We start from the raw sequence: 25,831 nt of genomic DNA on the forward strand, positions 1-25,831 counted from the left end.
CGCCGGGCGAGAGGCCAGCGACTAACGATCGAAATACAATGTAAACAGATAAGGAATGAAACGCATGAATGCAGATTTAATCTTTTATAGTTTTCAGTATACATTCATTAAAGTGTCACGAATGAACTGAGGACATTCTGTCGGTGGAAATGAGTCCAAATACGACATCATTCGGATTATTTTCAATAATATATCATTTTCATCCGCAACATTACGTATGAGTAACAATTGTCCAATTACACTCGAATTTGGACGCATTTTAATCGGGAGAATTTCTTCAATTCATTCATGACATTTTCATTAAAATATATTACAAATTGTAAAAGTTTAAATTTTCATTCGTGCGTCATTCCTTATCTCATCTATGTCTGTTTACATTGTATGCCGATGGGTCGGTCGCTGGCCTTGGACGTTCGGCGAGAATCGAAATCTCGCCACGAGCCGTAGGCCGTAGCTATTCCATCGTTCTCCTCACGGGTAGAATTGCATGCGGGACATGAGGCAACAGCGTCAGAAACGCAATACTTTCCGGCAACACTGTCTTCGCGTAGGAAATACACAAACCCAGCTTGATGGTAACGGGGAACAAATTTTATTTGTGGGTACTGCCGCTAGATGTCGTATTATCAAGCCGTCCTGTGGCCGCCATTCGAAACTTTGGCGCTTCTCGACCATCATCGTTATGCCTCTAGTGGACAAACAACGAATTGATTCATTTTCCAAAATCAAGCACTCTTTCTACACACTCTCTCTCAGATCATCTCCAACTATATATAAGCACACACGCTACAGCTGTAGACGCAACGCGCATACATCATTTGAATCTGCCACACTTTTGTTATAAACTTTACGTCACGTTTTCATGTGTTAACTTAAAGTAAATAAATATATATAAATATTAATTCACCTCTTTTCGAACATTATTTGAATATAGCCATAAACGCTATAGTCCCAAATATCGATTTTGTGTTTCCGCTGGCGTCCGATTGTTTACATCAGCGCTTCGATCAATTCGGAGTTGGCCCCAAAGGAGTCTCCCCCCTTAAGCCGTCTTCAAGGCACATGTGCTATCTGGAAATATCAATTAATATTACATAATATTAATATATCAATATTAATAATAATCGTATTAATATTATTTATAATAAACAATAAAATATAAAAAGAATAAATATAAAATATATACATCTTCGTAAATGAATTAAAGAACGATTCTTTTATTTTCGTTAGAAATACTACACCCTACCCCTGCTACCCGTAACATATAGATTCTTAAATGTTTACATTATCAAATGACAGGCGAATTCTGAGATAGTACATTATTCGTAGTTGGTTCGTCTTCTTCCTTAATACTTAACATTTCTTATTAATGTAAAAGAGGAACAAAAAAATTAAATGACCTTTTAAAAATTAAACGGAACGATCTGATTTTTTCGGAAAAGTTTGAAGGATTTGTTTACAAGAAAATGCGTATAAAAAATGTATGGGAAAATTGCAATTGATTTGCATCGCCAAGAAAATAATCAAGATCCAGTCAATAGCTCGATAGTTCAAGCGATTGCTTGTCAACTGAATTACCTAGTCGATAGTTTAGAAAATCAGTCGACTGAACTAGTACTTGACTACTATCGACTTAGTCGATAGTTTTCAGTCGATGGTGCTCATCATTAATGCAAGCTCTCGTTTCGTAAGGTCTCACATAAACTAATGACGACAGTGGACGACTGTGTGAACCTGTGTAAACCGCGAAAGAAAAGTTGGTTGAATGTGAAATTGGGAATCGCACATGAATTCACAAATATATGATATATATTAGGTGGAATGGGTAATGGCTACTGCATATTGTTAAAAAAAATCTGTTTTGTGTGACATTAATAGAAATGTAGCTCGTGTTATTTAAAGAACCATTTTGGAACTCAATTGTACATACAGATTTTTCTTGATTAACTAAGGTTAATACAAAACTCATTTGTTCCATGACTTCCCTACCGAATAATACGTAAGTAAATAAATTTTCAACCCAATTTTTGTATTTACGTAGTATATATTAGCATGTACATAGTATGAGCTGATACATGTGTGTAAATGAAGTCACTGTGTGGTAGTATCACGAAAATGTACATGAAGTTAAAGCAATTTTATTGGGAAGACACATTTGCAATAAGAAACAATAGTAATATTCTCTAGTAATAGGCTCTATGAAAATTATAATTTATTGTAGTATCTGGAAACTTTCCATAAGTTGTGCATATATTTCCGATGATTATACATACTACATTGAAGGAATTTTTAACCTTTTCAGCGTTAGTCTATTCTAATTAGTGACATGACTTACACAGCTTTTAATATTATCAATATGTTTACATTTGTAATTAAGATTCCTGTTTTAATTCATTTAAAAATATGTTTATAAATGATTTGAGATTTATCGAAGGACATGGTATTTTTTATCTGTAATATTACTTGTGTACATTAAGTATAATACTTTTTTAAATCTGTTTTGATGAATGTCAACATATACCTATATGCTATTAGTACAAAATTATTACAAACCATTATTCTATTTTACTTACACATACATATTTGTATCAATTTTATTAAGCATAAATAAATTCATATGTTGAATAAAATAAAATATTTTTTCAAGATATTTAATCAATTCACATTCACCTGTATGTTGAAAAATATCTGACATGTAACACAAAGATCGAACTGAATTTTAAAAGTTTGTAGAGATATTTTAAATATGCTAAGCTAACAAAAAAGTTCTAGTAATTATATGTTTCATAACAATGTATTATTGAAAAAGCTTTATATATAATTTAAAATTAGGAAATGTGATGTTCAATTTCATTCAAAATCATACAATGTTTATAGTATACTCCAAGCATTTCCAACATTGTTACTCGAATATGATGTTTTCAGCAAGGTTAGAACAGAAAACAACTAGTTGAGAACACATTTGCCATGAATTGAAGAACATCAGTTTCATTTGTGGGTGGTTTAGTCCGTGAATGTATGATGCAAAGGATACTCTTGTTTACAAAGGTCGTGGTTGGGCATGGTTAATGCAAGATCATAGATTATTCCCCCAAGCTGGTATTTAAATGCTATATTTTTATTCTATTTTTGAATTTTACACACTGCATATTTGTTCTGAAGTCTGGCTTTGATGTCTAAAGTAGAAATTTTTTTAATGAAATGCTTGGAGAGAAGATTGTAATCTTTGTAGTACTTAGTACATATGTTTAAATTGACAGTACACTAGACTATCTGTGGATGTTACATATATATCCAAATGGCTAGAGGGGTTAATGCAAGATGTTTAGGAGATATAACAAAATATATAAAAAGTATACAATATTGTAAAAAGGCAGCAGAGAACATTTTTGTGTGTTGGATAGTCAATAACATATTTGTATACAATACAGTTTTTAGAAGAAGCTATATTGGATATTTGATATAACATGATACATATAAGAATATGGTATTTAGACCTGTAACAATAGAAAAGTAAATGTAAGTAACTGTAACAATAAAAAATTAAATGTATGGTAGCAAAATATCAACATGCTACATAAAGTTGGGATATCAAGACTGTTATTAAATCATAAGTGGCCAATTAGAATTTGTGATGTTGCTTCTTTTTGTTTATATCATATCTGTTTATATCCATTTGAATACACTTCATCTTATACATATATTCTTAATGCTCATATTTCCTTTATTGTCAATTTGTATATCGTTTAAAGAGTTGTAATTTTCCTACGCTGAGTTTCTTACACTCTTAACTTAAAAGTTACTGAAACAAGTTGTATCTAAGAAGAATGTATTTATCATATTTATTTTTCCTATTCCTTATTATAAAACATAGTACACAATTTATTTGAAATTTGCCATTATTCAGAGTTTATTTGCACTTCATATTATACATTTACGTTTTTTGTTTAAAAATATGACATTTATTGATTTTGAATAATTTCAGGTTAGCAGAAAATGACAGTATTAGAAACAGAGGAAGACGCGGATAAACGTTCAGTTCCCCCTAGAAAGAAAGTTTGCTTGTCTCTTTCTGGTCGTGAGCGTACAGTTTCCACTAGCATCTCACAGGCTTCTCACACATCAGCCAGGGAGAGCCTTCTGAACAAAGAAATTTTTACATATTATAGTACGTACACATTACTACTTAAACATTTTTTGTACTAAATATGTTACATCTGTTACATTAATCAGAAGTTGTATAAGATTTAACAGTTTGATTTAATTATAAAGGTACAAGCAAAATGTTGAATGGTTATCGTAATCAAATAAATAATCATCAAGACGGAGGATATAATGTGTCAAATGGTGGTACAGAAGGATTAAGAATAGCTACTTTATGTAATCTCGGAAATACATGTTTCTTGAACAGTGTGATATATACTTTACGATTTGCACCTTCATTTTTGCATAACTTACATCACTTAGCCACTGACTTGTCTAATTTAAATGACAAACAACTTCAAACCAAAGTAAGTTCTCAAATGATTGGAAAAAATCAAACAATAGTCACAGCATATTGTATAAGAATCGACAGTGTTCCATGTTACACATTTTCTTTATGCTAGATAAAATCGTCATCTCTGGGAAGAACTGGTGTATCACTTACATCAAGTGGTAGTCGCAGTTGGAGTAGTAAAGATTTACTAGCTTTGGCTGGTCCAACTGGGGATAACAATAAACACAGAATACAAGTAGCTACAGAAAAATTACACGAATTGTTTATAGCATTGCGTGCATCGGAAACAAGAGAAAACAGTGAGCCATATCAGCCAGATGCATTTTTGCAAGCACTAAGGTATGTAAACCAATATACAGAATAAATCACATCCTTATGCAGTAATAATTCTAAACGTATGTACAGTAATAGAGCAATGGCATATAACAAGCAACTAAAATTGTATTTACAAAAATATAAAAGGTATTCCCAAAATTGTGGTACAATCGGCTGGGCTGTGATTCTACGTGCAAAAATAAGTCGACAAAACAATAACATTTTTTCATTTTAAGTTTCGTTTTCGAGATAGTTGAATTAGAAAATGTGCTGGATACGCGTGCAATTGAATAGGACTTGGCTAGCGCGTTGTCCACTGCACTCCGTTTCTACTTACTACCATGATGAAAATCTCAAATAAAAAGAATTTATTCTTTTTTTCGACTTATTTTTCTTATATTTACAAGGTGTCTTAGATAAATGGGATCACCTAAATATTTACTGTATTTACTATTGTATGAAAAAACTTCTCAGGAAAAAGTGGACCTATTTCAAGGGGCACAACCAACAGTGGAAAGAATTTTTCTCAAGGTCATTGGTATTTTTTAAAATAAGACCCTATGCTTCTTTTCGGTATCTTAATAGAGTAGAGCTGCATAACATCTATTCTCGGAGTCAGTCTCCCATTTTTGGGGAACTCCACTACGCGGCTCAGGCTGCCTCGCTCGCTGCGTAAGGAAGTCGCATGCTGTCTTCGCAACAGGCAAGAACAAGAGGCTATCGCTAGCGGTGTGGTGGGAAGCCTCTCCTCGTAGCATGCGACTTTCCTTATGCAGCGAGCGAGGCAGCCTGGGCCACATAATGGGGGTATGTCATAGAGCGTAAAAAAACAAATTCCACGACTTTAATAACCACATCGTTTCAATCATTTAACCCTTTCACTACAGACGGCGTACATATACGCTCTCACACAAAAATTTCGTACGATTGTTAAGCAGGCAAAAATAAAGGACATGTATTTTTTATCGGCCGAGATGCAACTTTAAAGGGTGAAACCAACTCTTAAAGTTTCGACCCTGAAGTGTTATTTCGAAAACCAGAAGAGATACATGAAAACATCTAATGAGCGAGTTTCGTGGACTTTTATGTACAATATGGTGCTAACAAATTATCCAAAGTACAATTTGTTTATAATACAAACATTTTGTATAACTTTATTTTACAACTTATTCAAATTTATATAATGATAAAAAGTGATGAGCGTTTAATTCCGAATCCATTGGTATATGCATTTATGAAATTGCCTCCTATAATTTCGCAGATTTTTGTTATTTATATTTCGTGCGCACTCCCGCTGTCACCACGCGGTACTAAATCGAATCGTTTCGGAAGATATTACATTATCAACCGACGTTATTTATACACCTGAGTGAAAAACAACTATTTTTGCGACATATAATAGTTATCTAACTTGGAAAATGCATCGTGTATGCGTGTATTCGTGGCGACAGTAAGTAGAAACGGAATGTAATGAACAGGCGCGTTAGCCGAATCCTATTCAATGGCACGCGTATCCAGCAGATTTTCACATTCGATTATCTCGAAAACTAAGTATCATAGGAAAAAGTTGTATTCCTTATTTTTTATTTGTTTTTGCATGTAAAATAACGTCATGCGCAGTTGCACTACCCGGCCTAAGAAATCCTTATATGGTGATGTAGTTATCACTACTTGTGCTTGGTGCCAAAGGCCACTATATTTGAAATATTTCTTCGAAGGTTATCATTACTGTTATGATTATGTTCCTTAAGTTTATTCAAATTACTCGTAACATATTAAAATTATCAGTTTAATCCATCTTCTCTGGAGTACGTATACATAGTTTTAACTGTTTTATATTATGCAATATAAATTTAATACAATTAACTATTATATGTCGCAAAAAGAGTTGTTTTTTCACTCACGTGTATAAATAACGTCGGCTGATAATGTAATATCGTCTGATACGATTCGATTTAATACCGTGTGGTGACTTAATGGGTGTATGCATGGAATATAAATAATAAAAATCTGCGAAATTGTAGGAGACAATTTTATAAATGCATATATCAATAAATTCTGAATAAAACGTGTTAGCGTCAACGAGTTTTAAGCGGAGTCGAAGGCGGATGGCCTGTCGCTCATTGACCGTTGGAGAATTTATGGGCTAGGGTTTCTAGAATGCGTGCGGTCGTGAGAGAGGGTGCTTGAGACTAAACAGACCTGGCGTCGTATGGTGGCAGAAGGCCACGCTGGGTCCTTCGGCTATCGGCGACGACGAGGGTTGTTTATGTGAAACAGATGAGTGAAAGTTAGATATGGCAAGCAGCCCGACGTTGCATTGCCTTAAGAATAAGGACCTTGTTCCTAGAGAATCTGGCCACGGAGTGGGGAAGGCAGCGATGCTTTTTGGTAGGAGGACCGTGAGTGGCCGCACGGCACTTACCCCAGAATCTCTGAGGAATACAGATCTCCTTTAAAAATCAAGGTATCAATACAAAGTTTCTAACAAACGCTTATCACTTTTTGTCATTATGTAGATTTGAATAAGTTGTAAAATAAAGTTATAAAAAATGTTTTTGTTATAAACAAATTGTATTTTGGACAATTTGTTAACACCATATTATTGTATATAACAGACCATGAAACTGGCCCACTAGAAGTTTTCATCTATTTCTTCTGGTTTTCGAGTTAGTACTTCCATGTCGAAACTTTGAGGGGTATTTTCACCCTTTAAAGATGCATCTCAGCCAATAAAAAATACGTGTCCCTTATTCTTGCCTGCTTAATAATCGTACGACGTTTCATCAAAATCGGAGGGGGACACTTCCGTGTCAATATATTTTGATAACTTCGAGCTGGAGCGTGCCGCAGTGAAAAGGATAAACTCGAGATATTTGCGTCTGAATGAAGATAACTACAATTTTTTAAAAATTCACGCAGCACATCGATTTACACATGTGTGTTCAAACGTAAACATTTGTTGTATGTGAATGTTTTCAAAATTTTAGTTATTTCAGACACAAATACCTGGACATTAAATGATCGAAACGGTGTGGTTATTTAGGTTGTTGAACTTGATTTTTTTACACTTTATAAGGAAATCGAAAAAACGTATATTATTCCATTTAAAATAATACTGATGACCTTGAAATCTTGTAAAAAAAATAACCTCGAAAAATAATTCTTTTCATCGTTGGAGGTGTCCCTTGAAATAGTTCAACTTCGTTCTGAGAAATTTGTTTATACAACAATAAATAAGGTAGATATTTAGGTGATCTTATTTAGCTGAAATACCCTGTAGAATTGTTACGTCCCGCGTTGCGGTCGTTACTTTATTTATATTTTCGGGTCCTGGCTCTTTTAAGGTGCTAAAGCACGCCCTGTCTAAACTTACCGGTGATGTACGTAATTAGGATATGGAACGGGAGGGATAGGAAATCACTCTCGTTTATAACAACAACAAGATATATTCTAACAATGAATACAATAAAATATACAATTAAAACTTAACATACCAATGATGATGAATGATTAACGCTTGCGGCTGGTTCAGTCGGGGTTTCGGATCCTTGAAGGGGCGGAATACTTGCTGGCACTCGGAGCCGTGATGCAGGGGTCGGGCACTGCGGGATACGTTGTCACCGTTTCGGACGTCACACTTCGCGGTCCGGTGTCTTATCGAACTCGCCTGTTAGGCCGCGCGTAATCGCAAAGTCGCGTCGCACTGAATAGGAAACGTCACGGGGAACCCGATACTGAACAGCAGAGTGACCGCTGTCGCTCAGATCGCCGTTACGCGTGAAGGAGAAGTAGACGAAGCACCGTCTAACGCGAGAGTCGAAACCGTGAGATTAACTGAGGAAAAAGAGAGGTGCCCGGGTACAAGAGAGCTTGCCTGGTTAGGACGATCGTTTTATAATGTTTTTCCCCCCTTCCTTTATTAAAGAACGTGGAAGATACAGGGTAGCAACAAGCTATTGTTCGTCAGGGAATTCTCGAGTCGTCGTGGCGGTGTTTCGATATTGCTGATCCGTCCGGTCCGTCGGTCAATGTCTCGAGGATTCTCGACTACGCGCGTAGCTTTCACGTGTCGCTGATTTGACGATTTTCGCTCGCTTTTCGCGTTGCGAAGTTATATAGTAAAAATGTGCAAAGAAAAGAGGTAATATTCCTAACAGGATATAACAGAATCATTACACGGCTGGTTTTACCATAATTTTGGGGACACCTTGTACAGATACCTTGTACCTACTTATGTTACGGCTACATAGCGTTATTCTACACCTTCGGATCAGTGGACATCTGCAACTGAAAGTCACCGCAAAATTGACTTTGACCTTGAAATTTAAGATTAAACTATATTATTTTTTAATCGTATTCTACTCGTTATAAGGATAAAAAATTTTGGAAGGCACCGTGGGTCGCAATTCAACCGTTTCCTTGGAAAATTATGTTAAAATTGCATTAGCATTCGGACTCACTTGATTTGCAATATGTTTACATATTTCAATCAGATGCAGGGGAAATAGCATCTATTGTTTATTGTGTGTGTAGATATCTCAAATACACCATTATATATCCCATATCTATCTTTATTTTTTGCTACAACACGTTCACAGTTCGTGGTCCCATATACAGGATGTTCGACTACTAGTGGGAAAACATTTAAAAGGTGATTCTTCGAGGCAAAATAAAACTAAAATCAAGAATAACGAAATAACGACAAATGCTTCGTTTGTTAGTTATAAGCGTTTAAAAATTGATCCAAATGATGGCAATAGGCGCGCACGGAGCGTCAACGGATCATGGCTCGTAAGAGGCGTACAGTCACTTTAAAGACTCAACGACGTGCAGGAAAAGTCGGTAGAACAGCTGTCTACTTACACCGTAGAAGATGTCGATAACTTGTGCCCGCGTTATTTGAGTCGAATCCACTTGTATCGCATTAACTCTGATTACTCGACAAAATTCGCAAGAAATGTAAATATTTTCTTACGAATATTATCGAGTAGAGAGGGTTAATGCCCCCTCTAGTTGTCACGTATAACAATTGTCCTGTCCACGAGTATCCATGAAACTAATCCGCACATGCACGTACACCACAAAAGTCCGCGAAAAGTGTCCACACGCACTGCGCGATTGTCCCATCCGCGAAAAATGTTTACACACACTGCGCGATGGTGCTGTCCACGAAAAATGTTCACACACTGCGCGATTAATTACACCAGTGAGCGGTTCCTCCGCTCGGTTTAACACTTTACACGTTACACAAAACTAACACTCAAAATAATTATTTACAACTATTTAACACTAATTTTTAACCTACACTAATTAATTTATACCAACTGTTTGTACTAGTTTTTAACACGCAATAATTAATAAAACCTACAATATTTAATTAAACCTGCAATAATTAATAAAATCTACAATATTTAATAAAACCTGCAATAATTAATAAAACGTACAATATTTAATAAAACCTACAATAATTAATAAAATTTACAATATTTAATAAAACTTATAATAATTAATGAAACCTACAGTAATTAATAAAACCTACAATAATTAATTTGCACTATTTACAACAACGACGTACGTGAGACTACTAAATAATCACTACGTAATCGCTAAATAAACTAAAACTTAGTTTTCCGAACATGAACTTTATGTGGTCGTAGAATGCAAAGGGCACCGTTCGGAAAGGTTCATTCATACCTGAATGACTTTTATTCAGGGGGTGACTGGTGTAAACGAGCTAAAACGAGCTTGTACTCCGTCGCGGTATGCTGAACGATGTTTTTAAACGAGTGCATGTGTTAATTGCTTATCGTTCGAAGCTTCGCCCGATAGGATAATATCTTTATTCCTGAAATATTGAATATTGACTTACTGTATGTTTGATGTGCATTGCACATTTTATTACCACTTCGATCTTATTCCAAGTGTTTGAGGTTCTTGTATCCGCAAAAGAATAATATGCAATTAACATGGATCATACAAAACGTATAATGATATTAGAATAAAACTAAGATGTAATTTGCAGCACTCCATTACGATGCATAAAGAAACTACATAAAATAAAATAAAGAAAATTGTTAAACACATACATTCGGTGTAATATGAACCGTTTCTAACGTGGAGTTGGAATTCGACGTTGAAAATTCTTTTTACAAGTTAATGTCAAGAGGGACAGCCGAAAATACAATAGGCAAGGTCTTCGTCGATGGCAGTAAGGCGTTACAGGAAATCCGCGGGTGGTCGTCCTGCAGAAGACAAGAGACAGTTTTATAATGTCCAGACTCGCACACCCTCGGCATCGTGGCCAAGTAGCCTCGAGGCCCCGAGTGGTGTATGAGAAAAAAATACAGATGTTGCTCGAAGAATATACGAAAAGAAACACGACCTCCAAGACACTTTCCCATGCAGTTTTTCCTTCCCAAAAAGTATTGACCATGAAAGAGTGGGGATCGACCTGTTACGCCACATTGATCCTAACGTAGGAGGATCAGTTCAACAATATCAGTTGTCCTTTCCGAACGGTACCCTTTGCATTCTACGAGCAAATAGAGTTCATGTTCGAAAAACTAAGTTTTAGCTTATTTAGCAATTACGTAGTGATTATTTAGTAGTGTCGCGTACGTTGTTATAAATATCAATAGTGCAAATTAATTATTGTAGTTTTTAGTCATTACTGTAGGTTCTATTAAATATTGTACGTTTTATTAATTATTGCAGGTTTAATTAAATATTGTAGGTTTTATTAATTATTGCGTGTTAAAAACAAGTATAAATAGCTGTTATAAATTAATTAGTGTAGGTTAAAAATTAGTGTTAAATAGTTATAAATTAATCATTTTGAGTGTTAGTTTTGTGTAACGTCTAAAGTGTTAAACCCAACGGAGGAACCGCTCGCGGGTCTAATTAATCGCTTAGTGTGTGAACATTTTTCGCGGTCGGCACAATCGCGCAGTGTGTGTGGACACTTTTCGCGGACTTCTGTGGTATACGTGCATGTGCGGATTAATTTCATGGATACTCGTGGACAGGACAACTGTTCTACGTGTCAACTAGAGGGGGCATTAACCCTCTCTACTCGATAATATTCGTAAGAAGATATTTGCATTTCTTGCAAATTTTATCGAGTAATCAGAGTTAATGCGATACAAGTGGATTCGACTCAAATACCGCGGGCACAAGTTATCGACATCTTCTACGGGGTAAGTAGACAGCTATTCTACCGACTTTACCTGTACGTCGTTGAGTCTTTAAAGTGACTGTATGCCACTGACGAGCCGTGATCCGCTGACACTCCGTGCACGCGGATTACCATCATTTGGGTCAATTTTTAAACGCTTATAACTAACAAACGAAGCATTTTTCGCAATTTCGTTATTCTTGATTTTCGTCTTATTTTGCCTCAAAGAATCACCCCTTAAATTTTTTCCCACTAGTTGTCGAACACCCTGTATAGACAATGGCTTAAGGAGGCAGTATAGATGGCGCCTTAAATACGCCTGTTCCCTCGTCTTAATGGCGCTTACAGACGCCTAGAATACGCCTTTGTTACCAATCAGGACATTCAGTCGTTCAGTCCTAAAATGGCTATAAAATGGGCATCTTTAAGGTGTCATGTGCTTTCTGGGCACCGTTTATTTTAAATTGTTCAAATAATACCCAACTCTAATTATTCGTACCACTATCTGAATAATTTTTTTAATATTTATTCAAATTGATTATGTGAATAAATAACATACATGTTCAAACATCATCCGCATCGCCATACCGGGGACGATGTAAGATGTGTATTAATATATTAAAATAGTACAACAACAATTAAATGCCAGGCATGTAAAAGTTCTGTATGTAGGAAGCACTCTAAAGCAAATATAATGTGTATTTCTTGTTTATATGATACTGAAAGAGAAGATTCTACATCACCAATATACAATTTGAGAATCAATACCAGAAGAAACACCTCCTTATAATTTGAGATAGTGAAGTTTTTGTGTACATTTTACTTATACATAATATATATTTGCCAGCGAATTATCTATCACAGATAATAAAACAACAGCTCCATTTTTGTTTAATCACAATATGTATTATTTTTCGGTTGTCAGTAAAATAAAGGGTACACTAGTCAGTTTAATAATAATAATAATAACAGTAATAATAGACAAGTGATTTGCATTATAAATTGAACCGCGTTTTCATTGTACCCGTCTGCGCCTACTAAATCTTAATTGAATTTGTTTCCTATACATGAATTTTACATGTTTGAAATATATTTATGGTGTATAAAATGTACATTATATCTCTGTATAAAGAGTGTATATTAATTTGACAGTGAAATAAAAATTTCAAAATATTTATGTAGGATGGAAGCAAGGGTAAGAATAAAGAAAGTCGTAACAATAACGGATTTAATATATAAGTATAACGAAAATGGTATAAAGTGCAAGTACGGCGGACGCTTGCTGTTCGACCGATTTTTGGCAACTCTCGAGCCACTTACGCTCGCACGCACACCACGCTCGTCGCTCGTCGCTGGCGCCCTGTCCCCTCTCTCCGCGCGGTCCTAACCGTTCCCTCATTCGGCCGTTCCTGACTCATCTTCCGTCCCGGAAGATAAACCTATATACGGTTTCATGTAATCGGCAGATGTAGACGTTAATCTCGGCCCCTCATCATCACCCACGCGAATAACCTCGTACCGATTGTTTCGTTTCACGCGTGATACTTTGTACGGTCCGAGATACTTTTTCTTAATTTTCAGTCCTGGCCCAAATTGCGTACGTTTTATTACCACTAAATCTCCTTCTTGGTATATCCTTGCTTCTTTGCAGGTTTTGTTGTATGTTCGTAGATTTTCTTCCTGTACCTTCAGGATATTCTGCTTTGCTAAACGCCGCAGCTTCTCTCGCTCTTCCTGGAATAATTCCACCGATTCCTGCTCGATCAGCTTCCGAATTTCCAGGTCTCCTTTATGTCGCATTCTCACTCCGACTAAAACTTCAAACAGAGACATGCCAATACTTCTTTGGAAGGTGCTGTTGATTCCTTGCTGGACCCTTCTTACGTGCTTGTACCATTTTCCCAGTGTGTCTATGGTCAATTTTGTTAACATAGGGATTATGATGCGGTTTATACGTTCCACTTGGCCATTTCCACGAGGCACTCCTACGGTTGTTAACACGTGTTCAATTCCTTCTGCATCACATTACTTCTGGAATTCTCTAGCCGTAAAGGCAGTCCCTCTGTCACTTATTAATCGTCGTGGATTTCCAAATGTCTGCTGCTGGAGCGTTAATTTGTTGATTACTTCTTTGGCGTCGGTGCTTTTTGTAGGATACAGCCATACAAATTTTGAAAAATCATCTACGAAAACAAATAAGTACTTATACAATTTGCTGGTCGTAGTCATGGGTCCCAGATGATCTACGTGGTACGTCGTCAGCGGTATTGCCCCTTTTGGGATCGGGTTTAATTCGCCTTCCTTTTTCCCCTTCTTCCTTTCCGCTAACACACACGGTATGCAACAATCGATGAAATTTTGCAATTTTTCTTCAAGCCTCGGTATGAAGTAATCTTTTTTCAATTCCTGCGATATCTTCCTAACACCAAAGTGTCCGTTTGCAGTTTTGTAGGGATGACCACAAGTTTTCGCTCTCCTACTTCCTTCATCAATACATCGTTTTTGAGCAAATAATCTTCATACGGTTCCTTTGACAGGATGGTTTTAATAACTTTGAGACGTTCTTCTTCGTCTTGCGCCCTACGGATCACCGCAATGACTTTATCTTCTACAATCATTACTGGATATCGGCTGAGAGCGTCGGCATGCTGCATCCGCTTTGCAGGACGATGCTCCACTTCGTAGGAAAACTCCTCGAGCATTAACGCCCAACGGGCTATCTTCGGAGACAAGTCGTTTTTGTGTAACGTCTTTTTGAAAGCTTCGCAGTCGGTTACGATCTTAAAATCCATTCCTAACAAATAAACGCGAAACTTTTTTAAGGCCGTTACAATAGCTAAAATTTCGATTTCGTAAGAATGAATTTTTTTCTCCGCATCCGAAGTTTTTCGACTTATATAATGTACCGCATGAAAATTCTTATCTAATTTTGATTTCTGCAACAACACTGCTCTATACCCCTCTTTACTCCCGTCTGTATGTAATTCCGTCATGGCATTGGGGTCAAATATCTTTAATATCGGTCCTTGCGATAAGGCATCTCTCAACGCACGGAACGCACGCCTTTGAGGTTCGCCGAAACTAAACGCGCAGGTGCCCTTTAATACATCCGATATCGGTCGCGCTATTATCGCGTAGTCTTTTATAAACTTTCGAAAGAAGCCTGTTAGCCCCAAGAAACTTTGTATGTCTTTCTTCGATTTCGGTTCTGGGAAACGCTGAAATTAAAAATTTACATTTCTTCCAATTAATATTTAAACCATTTATACTAGCCACTTCTAAAGTTTCTTTAAGCTTGCAGAATGCATCTTCCTCATTGATACCCGGTATAATTAAATCGTCAACGTATACAAATACTATCTCCTTAGATATTAAATCTCTAAATACCTCGTTAATAAATCTAACAAAACTGTCCGGATTGTTGCATAATCCGAACGGTGTTTTATTAAATTCGTAGTGTCCCAAAGGTGAGACAAACGCTGTAAATTTACGACATTCTTCCGCTACCGGAACATGCAAAAATCCGTTCTTCAAATCTACCACCGAAAAAACACGGGCATTCGTTAGAGCGTCTATACAATCGTCGATCAACGGCATTGGGAATCGATGTTTTACGATTCTCTTATTGAGCTCTCGATAATCGATACACACTCGATAAGTTCCTTCCTTTTTTGGTACAATAACCACGGCGCTTACATATTCGCTTTTACTCGCTCGAATAATATCATCCCGCAACCATTCATCAATTTGTTCGCGTAAAACTCCTTTTTCCTTTGGCGCTAATCTACGCGGTCGCTGACATACTACTTCATCGGTCGTTAAAGTTATTTTTGTGACCACATTAGTCGATACCTGTTTCGCTGGCTTACAATTTTCTATAAGACTTTGTATTCTCTTTTTATACGGTTCGCTTACGTCGATTTCGTCCGGTGCGTTACCGACTATCGTCCTTAACTGCGCAACATAGTCGTCGGTGTCGCATTCGACCTTCGTACAAGCTTCCACGGACGCGTTTTTGGTATCGTCCAACACGCTATCATTCGTTATTTCGTCACTCGACAATACCTTTATTGTTATGTTGCCGCGTTGTATACACACTTCCACATGCTCTAAGAATTCGTCGCCCAAAATAACTCTTGAGCCCATCGTATTAGTCGGAACAACAAACACTTCCGTTTTACACAACTGCTGACCCGTCTTTATGTTGATAAACAGCTTTCCTAGTGGCGCAGTTACTGCGTTACCAAAACCTGTAAAAGTTCTTTTCGTTTTTTGTAATGACGGAGAACCGATTTCCTTATAAACATCTTGTCTGATTAAATTAACTTCGCTACCGGTATCTATTAATGCATAACATGTGATTCCATTAATTTCTCGCTCGAACTAACTATTGAATTAACGTTAGCCGTTTTCGTTTTTTCGTTTAGCGGTTGTCGAGAGTCCACCGCCCGGTGGCCAAATTCATTGCACGCGAAACATTTCGGTCCCTTACTTCTATTGATACAATCTTTTAACTCGTGTTCCTTGGAACTGCAACTATAGCAACGAATTTTTGTATCTACTTCACTACGTATTGTTTTTCTTTCTCGCATCCCGTCCTGTCTAACAAATTTTGTCTTCCGAGCCATCGTTTCTCTCATTCTATCGTACTTTTCAAACGCGCGTTTTAATTCAGACAGTGTATTCGCTCCATACAAAACCACTTTATTCGTCTCCTCGTCTGGTACACCTTTTATTATGTATTCGATCAAAGAATCGATATCGATATGTCCCTGACTCGCGATTTCCTGCATCGCGTATATGTACCGTCGCGCACTTTCTCCGGGTTGACGCTTTCGATTTAACAATTCTTTGTGAATCGTCGCACTACTTACTTTGGTTCGAAATTCCTTTATCAACCGTCTTCTTAATCGCGCCCACGATTTAATGTCTTTCTGAAAACTAATGAATTGTTTCGCAGATCCCCTTAGCAAACGTTTCGCGTAAATTAATTTTTGTAAATCGTCCCAGTCTAATAATTCACACATGTCCTCAAACTCTTCTACCCATTTCGCTATCTCTAATTTATCATCTCCAGAAAAATGTGAGATGCTCTCTTCGACGTCGCGAATCGTGAATCGATCTCTCGAGCGCGCGCGAACGATGTTCGGTTTCCCGTCGGATCGTCGCCGACCCCTCCGCGGTGTACCTGACTTTTCTATCTGCCTGTTTGTCGCTCGCTCGTGGTAGATCTCGTCCTCAGCATCTTCTTCGGTTGCTTCACTGCTGTCTTCTTCTTCCGTTTCTCGTGCAATGACCGTATTTTCGAACTCGTCCTCGCTGAGTGCGGTATCGTCCTCTTCGGTGTCGTTTCCGACGTATTTGCGTAGTTGGACCAGTAATTCTCCTTTTCTTCCTTCTGTGGATAAGTTCATATCACGAAGCATGTCCTTTAATTCAGCCACTTTCATTTTATCAATCTTCTTTTGGAAAATTGTTTCCATACTTGCCGGCAACGTCTTGCGTTTTTCTTCCGTCCTTCTGCTTTCTACTTTGGAATTTTCAGCTTCTTCGTCGTCAGTTTCGTTTAGCCGTCTGCCTTGCACGCCCACGTTACCAATTTCTTTGGTAGTCGCCAGTTTACCGTTATTTTATTTCGTCTTTACCACTGTTCTTGATCACTTCTTGTTCACCACTTTACCACTGACGACGAATGCCCACTTACAATTCGTCTGCCACGTGTAGAACAACTCGCGATCAACCACTGCTGATATGTGACAAATAAATACCACGACTTTTTTTCCTGCGCACTTATATTTTTTATTTTCTCTTATTCCCGATCCTTTGCTCTCGATCCCGGACGAGCCCCCAAATGTAGGATGGAAGCAAGGGTAAGAATAAAGAAAGTCGTAACAATAACGGATTTAATATATAAGTATAATGAAAATGGTATAAAATGCAAGTACGGCGGACGCTTGCCCTTCGACCGACTTTTGGCAACTCTCGAGCCACTTACGCTCGCACGCACACCATGCTCGTCGCTCGTCGCTCGTCGCTGGCGCCCTGTCCCCTCTCTCCGCGCGGTCCTAACCGTTCCCACATTTATACTTTGTGTACCGAATACACACCGTGTCCGCTCGTGCTACTCTGACGGGCGTGCCCGCCTGCGAATTAATATGTCGAGTGTCACCCTAATGCGCCACACGCGATTGATATGACACGTGCCTGAGGTGGATTGAGCTTCTTGTCCGTCGCGGGGGCCGAGACGCGCGGCGGGAGAAAGGGGGCGTTGTCTTCGAAAATCGGCCGGAACGATCAGTTAATTCCGATGCGTGGTGCAGGCAATACTTTTTCGTATTCTCGAGTGTTAGTCCCCTTAGGCCCGATGCAGACGAGCGGGTTTTGTTGTACGGGCATTTCTCGAGCATTTCAGAAGTACACAGAAACGTATCAGGAAATACACACGAGGGGGTTTATACGCGGACACCTCACGGCTCGCGGCGGGTGAAAATCGACTGTTGGATATCGCTGTCCCGCTGTGACAAAATGTGCATGGAATTTTGACATTCACACGAGCGTGTAATACCCGCTGCGACAACGCACGACAAAACTCGCTCGTCTGCATCGGGCCTTATTGCATCCAACCTTTCAATTATTATCGTTTACGTTATTTCCAAATGCCTGAACTTTTGTTTATTGGCTGTATACATTATTGGTAATATATACCAGGTCTGTAAATCTGAAAGCGGAATTTGCCCATCGATGGCGCTAGCTGTCAATGTAGTACCGTCAAACCGCGTCATTGGCGCCATTTTCTTGTTTTGACATCTGATAAAGATTTTCAACTTACAACCATACACGTTTCATACAACAGCATAGTTTTTAATAGCGTTGAACATGTCGACTTTTGTGCCTGGGAACTACGATTTGCGGACAGCATTGATTTTCTGTTACCATTTGAAGAGAACTGCTGCAGAATCGCATCGAATGCTTGTCGAAGCTTACGGTGAGCATGCTCTTGTTAAATCACAGTGCTTTGAGTGGTTTAAAAAATTCAAAAGTGGCGATTTTGACGTGAGAAACGAAGAACGTGGAAGACCACCGAAAAAGTTTCAAGACAACGAATTGCAAGCATTGTTGGATGAGGATGACGCTCAAACGCAACAACAACTTGCGGATCAACTAAATGTGACACGAGAAGCCGTCTCCATACGTTTGAAAGCCATGGGAAAGATCCAGAAATGGGAAAATGGGTTCCACATGAACTGAATGAAAGACAGCAGGAAAACAGAAAAACCACTTGCGAAATGCTGCTCGCCAGGTACAAAAGAAAGTCATTTCTCCATCGAATTGTGACTGACGATGAGAAGTGGATATATTTCGAAAATCCTAAGCGTAAAAGATCATGGGTAACTCCAGGCGAACCATCGACATCGACTGCAAGGCCAAATCGCTATGGACGGAAGACAATGCTCTGTGTTTGGTGGGATCAGAAGGGTGTGATCTATTATGAGCTGCTAAAACCTGGCGAAACCGTTAATACTGAACGCTACCGACAACAAATGATCGATTTGAATCAAGCTTTGCGTGAAAAACGACCGGAATATCAAAAAAGGCAACACAAAGTGATTTTGCTTCATGATAATGCACTATCACACACAGCAAAACCGGTCAAGGAAACGATTGAGGCGCTTAGTTGGGAAATACTTTCGCATGCGGCTTACTCACTAGACTTGGCTCCATCCGATTTTTACTTATTTGCATCGATGGGACACGCACTTGCTGAGCAGCGCTTCACATCTTACGAAAATGTACAAAAATGGCTCGATGACTGGTTTGCCTCAAAAGAGGAACAGTTTTATTGGCGTGGCATCCACAAATTGTCAGAGAGATGGGAAAAATGTATAGCTACCGATGGGCAATACTTCGAATAAAATATTTTGTATCATTTTCATACAATAAACGTGTATTTTCTATACAAAAATTGCGGTTTCATATTTACATACGTGGTATATTTTATGATAGACAAAAATTTCGTTGTTAAAACCATACTAGACGATGTTAGAATACACTGTTGCGTGATGCGTATTTTATGCGCAAACTATCAGCACAGTGATTCATTTTATTGCGTAAATGTTTCTCTGTACATAATTTCAGTGAAGCTAAAATTAAGTATTGTGTTAAATAATGCAAATGTTTTAAATACCGATCGTTTGTAGTAGGTATGTATGAACGTACGCTGTGTGCACTGTAACGACGTCTGGCATGGTCTTAATAACAACATTTTAACCTGTCATAGAATATATAAATTACTAATAACGTCCACAACTAATAAACAAAAGTTTTTTGGAAATGACGTACAACGATAATTTATACTACCAAATTAATCGCGTCCCAACCACTTGGAACATGCATGAACGGATGCAATGTGCACTTTAACCTAGTGATGTATAAAGCTCGAGTCTTAGAAGTTACCAAGTTCAGCCTTAACCTCAGTCTTTAAGGCTAATATCATATGAAGCTTGAGGTTTGAGCTTCAAGGCTCGAGTTGTCGAGGCTCGATGCTCGAGTTTCATGGTTCGGGCCTTGAAACTCGAGGCTTTTATGTTTCACGTTTAACACGTTACCTACCGAGTGTGTTCTGCTGGTTTTGTCTTTAGTGCCTAAGAGTGATTGCCTATTAGAATCATATCGTGATAAAATATATTACACAAGATGATTATATTGTGAAAAATTATCATGCGTAGTACATTAATCTCGCTGTCGGTCATCTATGACCTCGTAGGAGTAGGAGTAGGACGACGTAGGAGTGTGTTGTCAGACGATAATACTATATTTCGAACATTACAGACAAATTTCCAGCTTAAAGGCTCGAGCTTTCACGGCTCAAGGTTCGAACCTTGCGGGTTCGAGCATTTAGACTGTAGGGTTTGAACCGCGACTCGAGTTATTAAAGCTCAAGACTCGAAGCTCATTTTAACAACACTACTTTAACCCAGTCTGGCAGTACTTTTGCAAGGACCAAATAGTCTGCCAATGGTATAGTTGGAAGCTGACGAGAAGCACTCCAATCAAATTTGTTTGTGACAAAGGCAGCGAACCGGACCCACAAGATCAAGTGAGATAGAGCGATAACAGAGTAATCACATGGTACTGACGTAGCGTCTTGCAGTGCTAACCATTGGTCGGCGAAATACCCCTTTTGCCCCTGTGCATTTCAGTTTCTAGGAGCGCGGCCAACTCAGCAACTCCCAACTGTACCTTGACGTTCGTAGCATACTATAGTACAGTGGACTTCAACTATATTAGTATGGTCGGGGCTGTAGGGGAGTAAGATGGAAATGAGTTTCGAGCCCCCTCCATGCTAAGTTCTATCATCGTACCCGTACCCTCGGCATCAGCGCCTGCGCAAATGCTGGATTGTTGGTTGGAAGAGCGAATTTGTGTGCTCGAAAGCACATGTGAAGGAGAAGTGCTTCGTGTGGCAATATGTTTAGTGGCAATATAGTTGGAGTCCACTGTATAAGCAAACAAATTTTCAGACATTTGGATATGATGTTTTTGCCTCTTGAAATTTGACACCGTTGGACACATACCCTCGCGAAACGCGAGATTTCCGGCCAGTTAGACTGATGATTTTGTGATTGGAAACACTGTTTGCATCGTTTAAAGTAAAAAATTTACATTTGGAAATAACGTTCGAATCTTCGTAGCCAGTTCTCCGTCTATATTTGAATACGGGGAATTGCAACAATTACATTATACAGTAAAGATCCCTTAATTGCTCGGAATGCGGGATCCCCATGCGAGTAACTAGCGGATAGGTACATTATTTCCACCACTCGTGAATATCAATCGAGTGTCCGCAGCTGACGTTGAGTGTGGTCATAGAGGCACCGATTTTGGATGATTCGCCCGACGCCCGATGTCGGCTGAACGTTTCAACGTATCGTGAAGCACTGCGTGATCGCGCAGTAACTAATCAGATCGGCCGACGTCTGACGAAAACAATCTGGCGACCAATGCGGTGTCAATGTGACCACGGCCTTGGTATATTTCCGGAACAGAAAAGGACAGCGAGCGAGAGAGAGGGGGACTGAGCGTCGACTCAAGCCACACTATCCAGATGTCGTCGAGTCACCGACGAAGGTGTTGCTAAAATCGTACGTAAATGCGTACACTGACTATGTAGTAAGTGTATACATTTACATAACTTCACGCTTTTACTGTGACATATATGTACAAAGCAAGATGCCAGCTGTTCAAAATTATCTTCACAGTCTGTCGTTCAGTTTGAGATTCCGACGCGTCGACACATCGGTTGTGCGTGAGGACAAACAGTATACATACGTCCATCGGATTGGACGGGTTAATAGAAAGAAACATGTTAAATAATATTAATGTTGAGTTATTAATTAGCGAAGTAAAAAAAAGAGGTGTAATATGGTAGACCTCCAATGAGGATTATAAGGATAAAAATAAGAAAAATGCCAACTGGTGACCGTGATATATAATTTTTAAATACACTGTACACGTACGTCCGTACGAAATGACATTCGTCGCAACGCAGTCATCGTCTCGCGACGTTCGTGTGTTCCTAGCTTAAACCCCTGCGGCTGCCTCGACGCTCAATTTCCTTCTTTCCGTTTCAAGAGTGCGCAGTTAAAATCTGTGTCAGTCTCCGTTTCTTGCTCGCGGCGCCAGCACCAAACAGACACCGGGGAGAGATCGGACCAGATACGAGCGAGCAGCAGAACGGACAGTAGTACACTTTTTCGCACCTCCCTTTTGTCGGCAGCAAAGGTGCCGACAAAGGGAAGGTGCGAACAAGTTTGCTTCTGCCCGTTAAGCTGTTCGCTCTATATGTATAGCTGCGCGCGCACACCTGTTGCGACGACAGAACCGGATCATGGCGAACCATGGTGAAAATGCGCGCTAATACGATGACCAATACGTTTGATTCTCGCGAAAAGGTGGTAATGCTAGCCTATCATGGGCGTCTTTTCCTCCCTGTGAAACTAGTCAAGCGTTCAGTGGTGGGGATGATATTTGAACACTCAGTTTCGCGGAGCCTTCGAATACTCATCAATGATTTGCTGTATTATTCTTTTCGTACAATGAATTGCAAATTCAATAAACTATTGACGAAACGTGTAGTATATACATTATAGCGCAAGTATAATTTAAAACAGTTCACACATTTCGTTTGATGTTTATTAAAACTGTGATGGGTAGAAGTACTTTGATAACAATATACAAGTAAAACAAAATGAAATCTTATATTTTTCACTGTGGTTAGAGGGGTTACTGTACAGGTACATCTATTTGAATTTTTCTCCATTTCAGAGAAGTAAATCCTATATTTGAAGGGAACCAACAACAAGATGCTCATGAACTTTTAGTGTGCTTGCTCGATAACATTAGAGAGACATTTCAGCTGTTGCTACGACACAGAGAAAGCCAGTTTGGTCAAAGTAATGGATTATCAGACTTCTCTGCCGAACATTCAGGAGACATACAGACAGAATGTACTAATTCTAGTAAGAAAAACATTTGTAAGTCTAGAAAAAAGAAGAAAATAACCACAAGGGGAAGTTCATCTTGCCTTGTACAGTCCAATTTGAATGGCGTATCAGTGTCTTCTAGGCCATATGAAAATGGTCACTCTGAGTTTCTAGAAATTAACAGAGATATAAATGGTCATAGACCGGAAAGCAAAAAGTGCTTCATTTCTGAAGATTTTGAAGGAATCAGTCTCTTGCGAACTACATGTCTTGAATGTGAACACGTAACAGAACGAAAAGAAACATTCTGCGATATCTGTGTGCCTATTGATATTGATCGGTCAAATGAAACTGGTAGGTGGTGTTAATCATGGTATTAGGATTGTAGTAAATCATTAATCGTATGTAGACTGTAGGTATACTTATTCATAGATGAAGACGTAAGGTCAATGGATAGTAGCGAAGTGTACAGACGTGCAGTAGTTACCAGTGAACTTCTTTGGGGTAGAGACAAGTATTGGTGTGCTCGTTGCCTTCGATATAATGAAGCTCGAAGAGCTGTGTGTTTTCCATCGTTACCAAGACTCCTCATATTGCAATTGAAACGATTTTCCACTGCAGCAGGGTAAGACAACATATTCTTCCTTTTTTATTCAATCAAAGACTCATAAATTCATATTTCCTTCATATTCTAGGTCCATGGAAAAAATTAATAATCATATGCCAACGCCATTGACTTTACAATGTTTCTGTGAAGAGTGCAACAATGATCAGGCACGTGGGACCGGTGGTAGATCGGAATCTCGACACGTGTATAAACTGTATTCTGTAATTATGCATCAGGGTGCAACCATGACAGCCGGTCACTATGTTGCGTACACCCGGTTACCGGATGAGTCCGCCTTTACAGAGTATTTCCAGTGTGACAGGGATAGTAAGGGACAGAGTTCTGGTCAAAGTAGCAGCAACACAAATACAAATGCAAATGCATCTTCGTCGGATAAAACGTCAGGCATATTTAAATACTTCAGAAGTAAACCGAGTGCTAGCGAGTCGAAAGAGCAATTGGTCAGAGTCGGTTGCCGCAGTATGGATTGTTGTGGTATCAGACGTCATAAATGTCCTAGTACTTGGCTGGAATGTGATGACGAGACAGTACATGTGATCCCCTTAAGAGAATTGGAAGATAAACTAGCGCCCAATCCGCGGAATTCTGCTACTCCTTATCTCTTGTTCTATGTGAGGTCCATGACATAACTTTTTCCCAATGTGTAAAGTGTTAGAAGTAAAAGTATCAGCGGGATTTGGTTTCCCTACTAACGATTGCTGTGATGTTATACACATTCCAAGTTAGTCTGAACGTACTCTATTGGACTGAGAGCGTGTATAATTTCCTAGGAAATAAATGATATATCACAATCACATTTAAAGATTAGAATTTGGTAGTTAAGTGATACGCAATAAGTTCTTGAAGTTTAGACGGTGATGCTATTCACGATCTCTTACTATCAAATACCACCAAATATCAATTTGTATTTTGATGATTAATGTTAGTTGGGACGTGGAGTATTTTATTTTTAAGTTATCTGTGTATAAATAAAAGTGTGTATTCTTGATTTAATTACCTTCTTCTTCATAGTTTTTAAGTACTTTAGAAGTTTAATGAAACTGTGAGAATAATTGTAATGATTTTGTAAGTTCATGCCGCGACTTTTATTATTTTACATTTTCATAATAGGCATTATTCAGAACACATATTACATTGTTCAACACGTATTTGGACCACTAATATTCAATAGGTACTTCTTATAGATTTTTATGAGCTCAATACGAACTGCAAACCGTTTTTCGCCCTTAGTTCTAGTCTTCGAAAAAATTGATTTTGAAAAAAAATGCAGATTTTCAATTTGGAAGATGTTTTATGCTGAAACAGTAATAGATATTAGTAGCTATACTAGGCCGATTCTGGCTAACGGATCCAACGGAAATATCGTTGATAACGGTATTGTACTCGTACATATCGCAAACCTAACCGGCTCCAACGAAAAGTTCTCACGCTGTTGCACGCGCGCATAAGATGGACCTGACCTTGATAAAATTTTTGGAATTATTATGCTTTTGCATTCGTACCTATAGCAATCTATACCCCCATTATTATGCTATCGCACTCGTACCTATCACAGGATTCCGCAACGGAAATTTAGTTTTAATAAAATTATATTATTACGCTATTGCACTCGTACATAAGGCAGACCTGACCTTGATAAAATTTCGTAAGCGATGACGGTGGTGTGGGGACATCTAGTCCCGACACGCATCGTCTCAAGTTACAGCGGCGGCGGCGGGCGATAACAGACC

At 38.5% G+C, this 25,831-nt stretch overlaps 1 protein-coding gene across 3 annotated transcripts; it reads left to right on the forward strand.

Annotated features, from left to right (window-relative positions):
• Positions 1 to 1,875: 1,875 nt before the first annotated feature.
• On the forward strand, positions 1,876 to 25,064 carry LOC107193877 (ubiquitin carboxyl-terminal hydrolase 1). 3 transcript variants are annotated; one of them, XM_015583408.1, is made up of 7 exons: positions 1,876 to 1,999; positions 3,986 to 4,168; positions 4,273 to 4,511; positions 4,608 to 4,837; positions 23,316 to 23,827; positions 23,906 to 24,098; positions 24,169 to 25,064. In XM_015583408.1, the coding sequence occupies exons 2-7, from the start codon at positions 3,997 to 3,999 to the stop codon at positions 24,728 to 24,730; spliced, it is 1,908 nt and encodes a 635-aa protein (XP_015438894.1). In that variant the 5' UTR covers positions 1,876 to 1,999; positions 3,986 to 3,996; the 3' UTR covers positions 24,731 to 25,064. The 3 variants fall into 3 exon arrangements, with proteins under 3 accessions (XP_015438894.1, XP_015438895.1, XP_015438896.1); XM_015583409.1 differs by lacking the exon at positions 1,876 to 1,999 and adding an exon at positions 2,900 to 3,099; XM_015583410.1 differs by lacking the exon at positions 1,876 to 1,999 and adding an exon at positions 3,469 to 3,519.
• The last annotated feature ends 767 nt before the right edge of the window (positions 25,065 to 25,831 follow it).

The sequence above is a fragment of the Dufourea novaeangliae genome, unplaced genomic scaffold (assembly GCF_001272555.1).
Source record: "Dufourea novaeangliae isolate 0120121106 unplaced genomic scaffold, ASM127255v1 scaffold38, whole genome shotgun sequence".
Lineage (NCBI taxonomy): Eukaryota > Metazoa > Arthropoda > Insecta > Hymenoptera > Halictidae > Dufourea > Dufourea novaeangliae.

Bases quoted from the DNA above. Each gene is read 5' to 3' on its own strand.
- LOC107193877 (XM_015583408.1), top strand. From the start codon at position 3,997: ATGACAGTATTAGAAACAGAGGAAGACGCGGATAAACGTTCAGTTCCC. The intron at 4,169-4,272 runs GTACGTACACAT...TTAATTATAAAG, and splicing joins AGAAATTTTTACATATTATA to GTACAAGCAAAATGTTGAAT. The intron at 23,828-23,905 runs GTAGGTGGTGTT...ACTTATTCATAG, and splicing joins TGATCGGTCAAATGAAACTG to ATGAAGACGTAAGGTCAATG.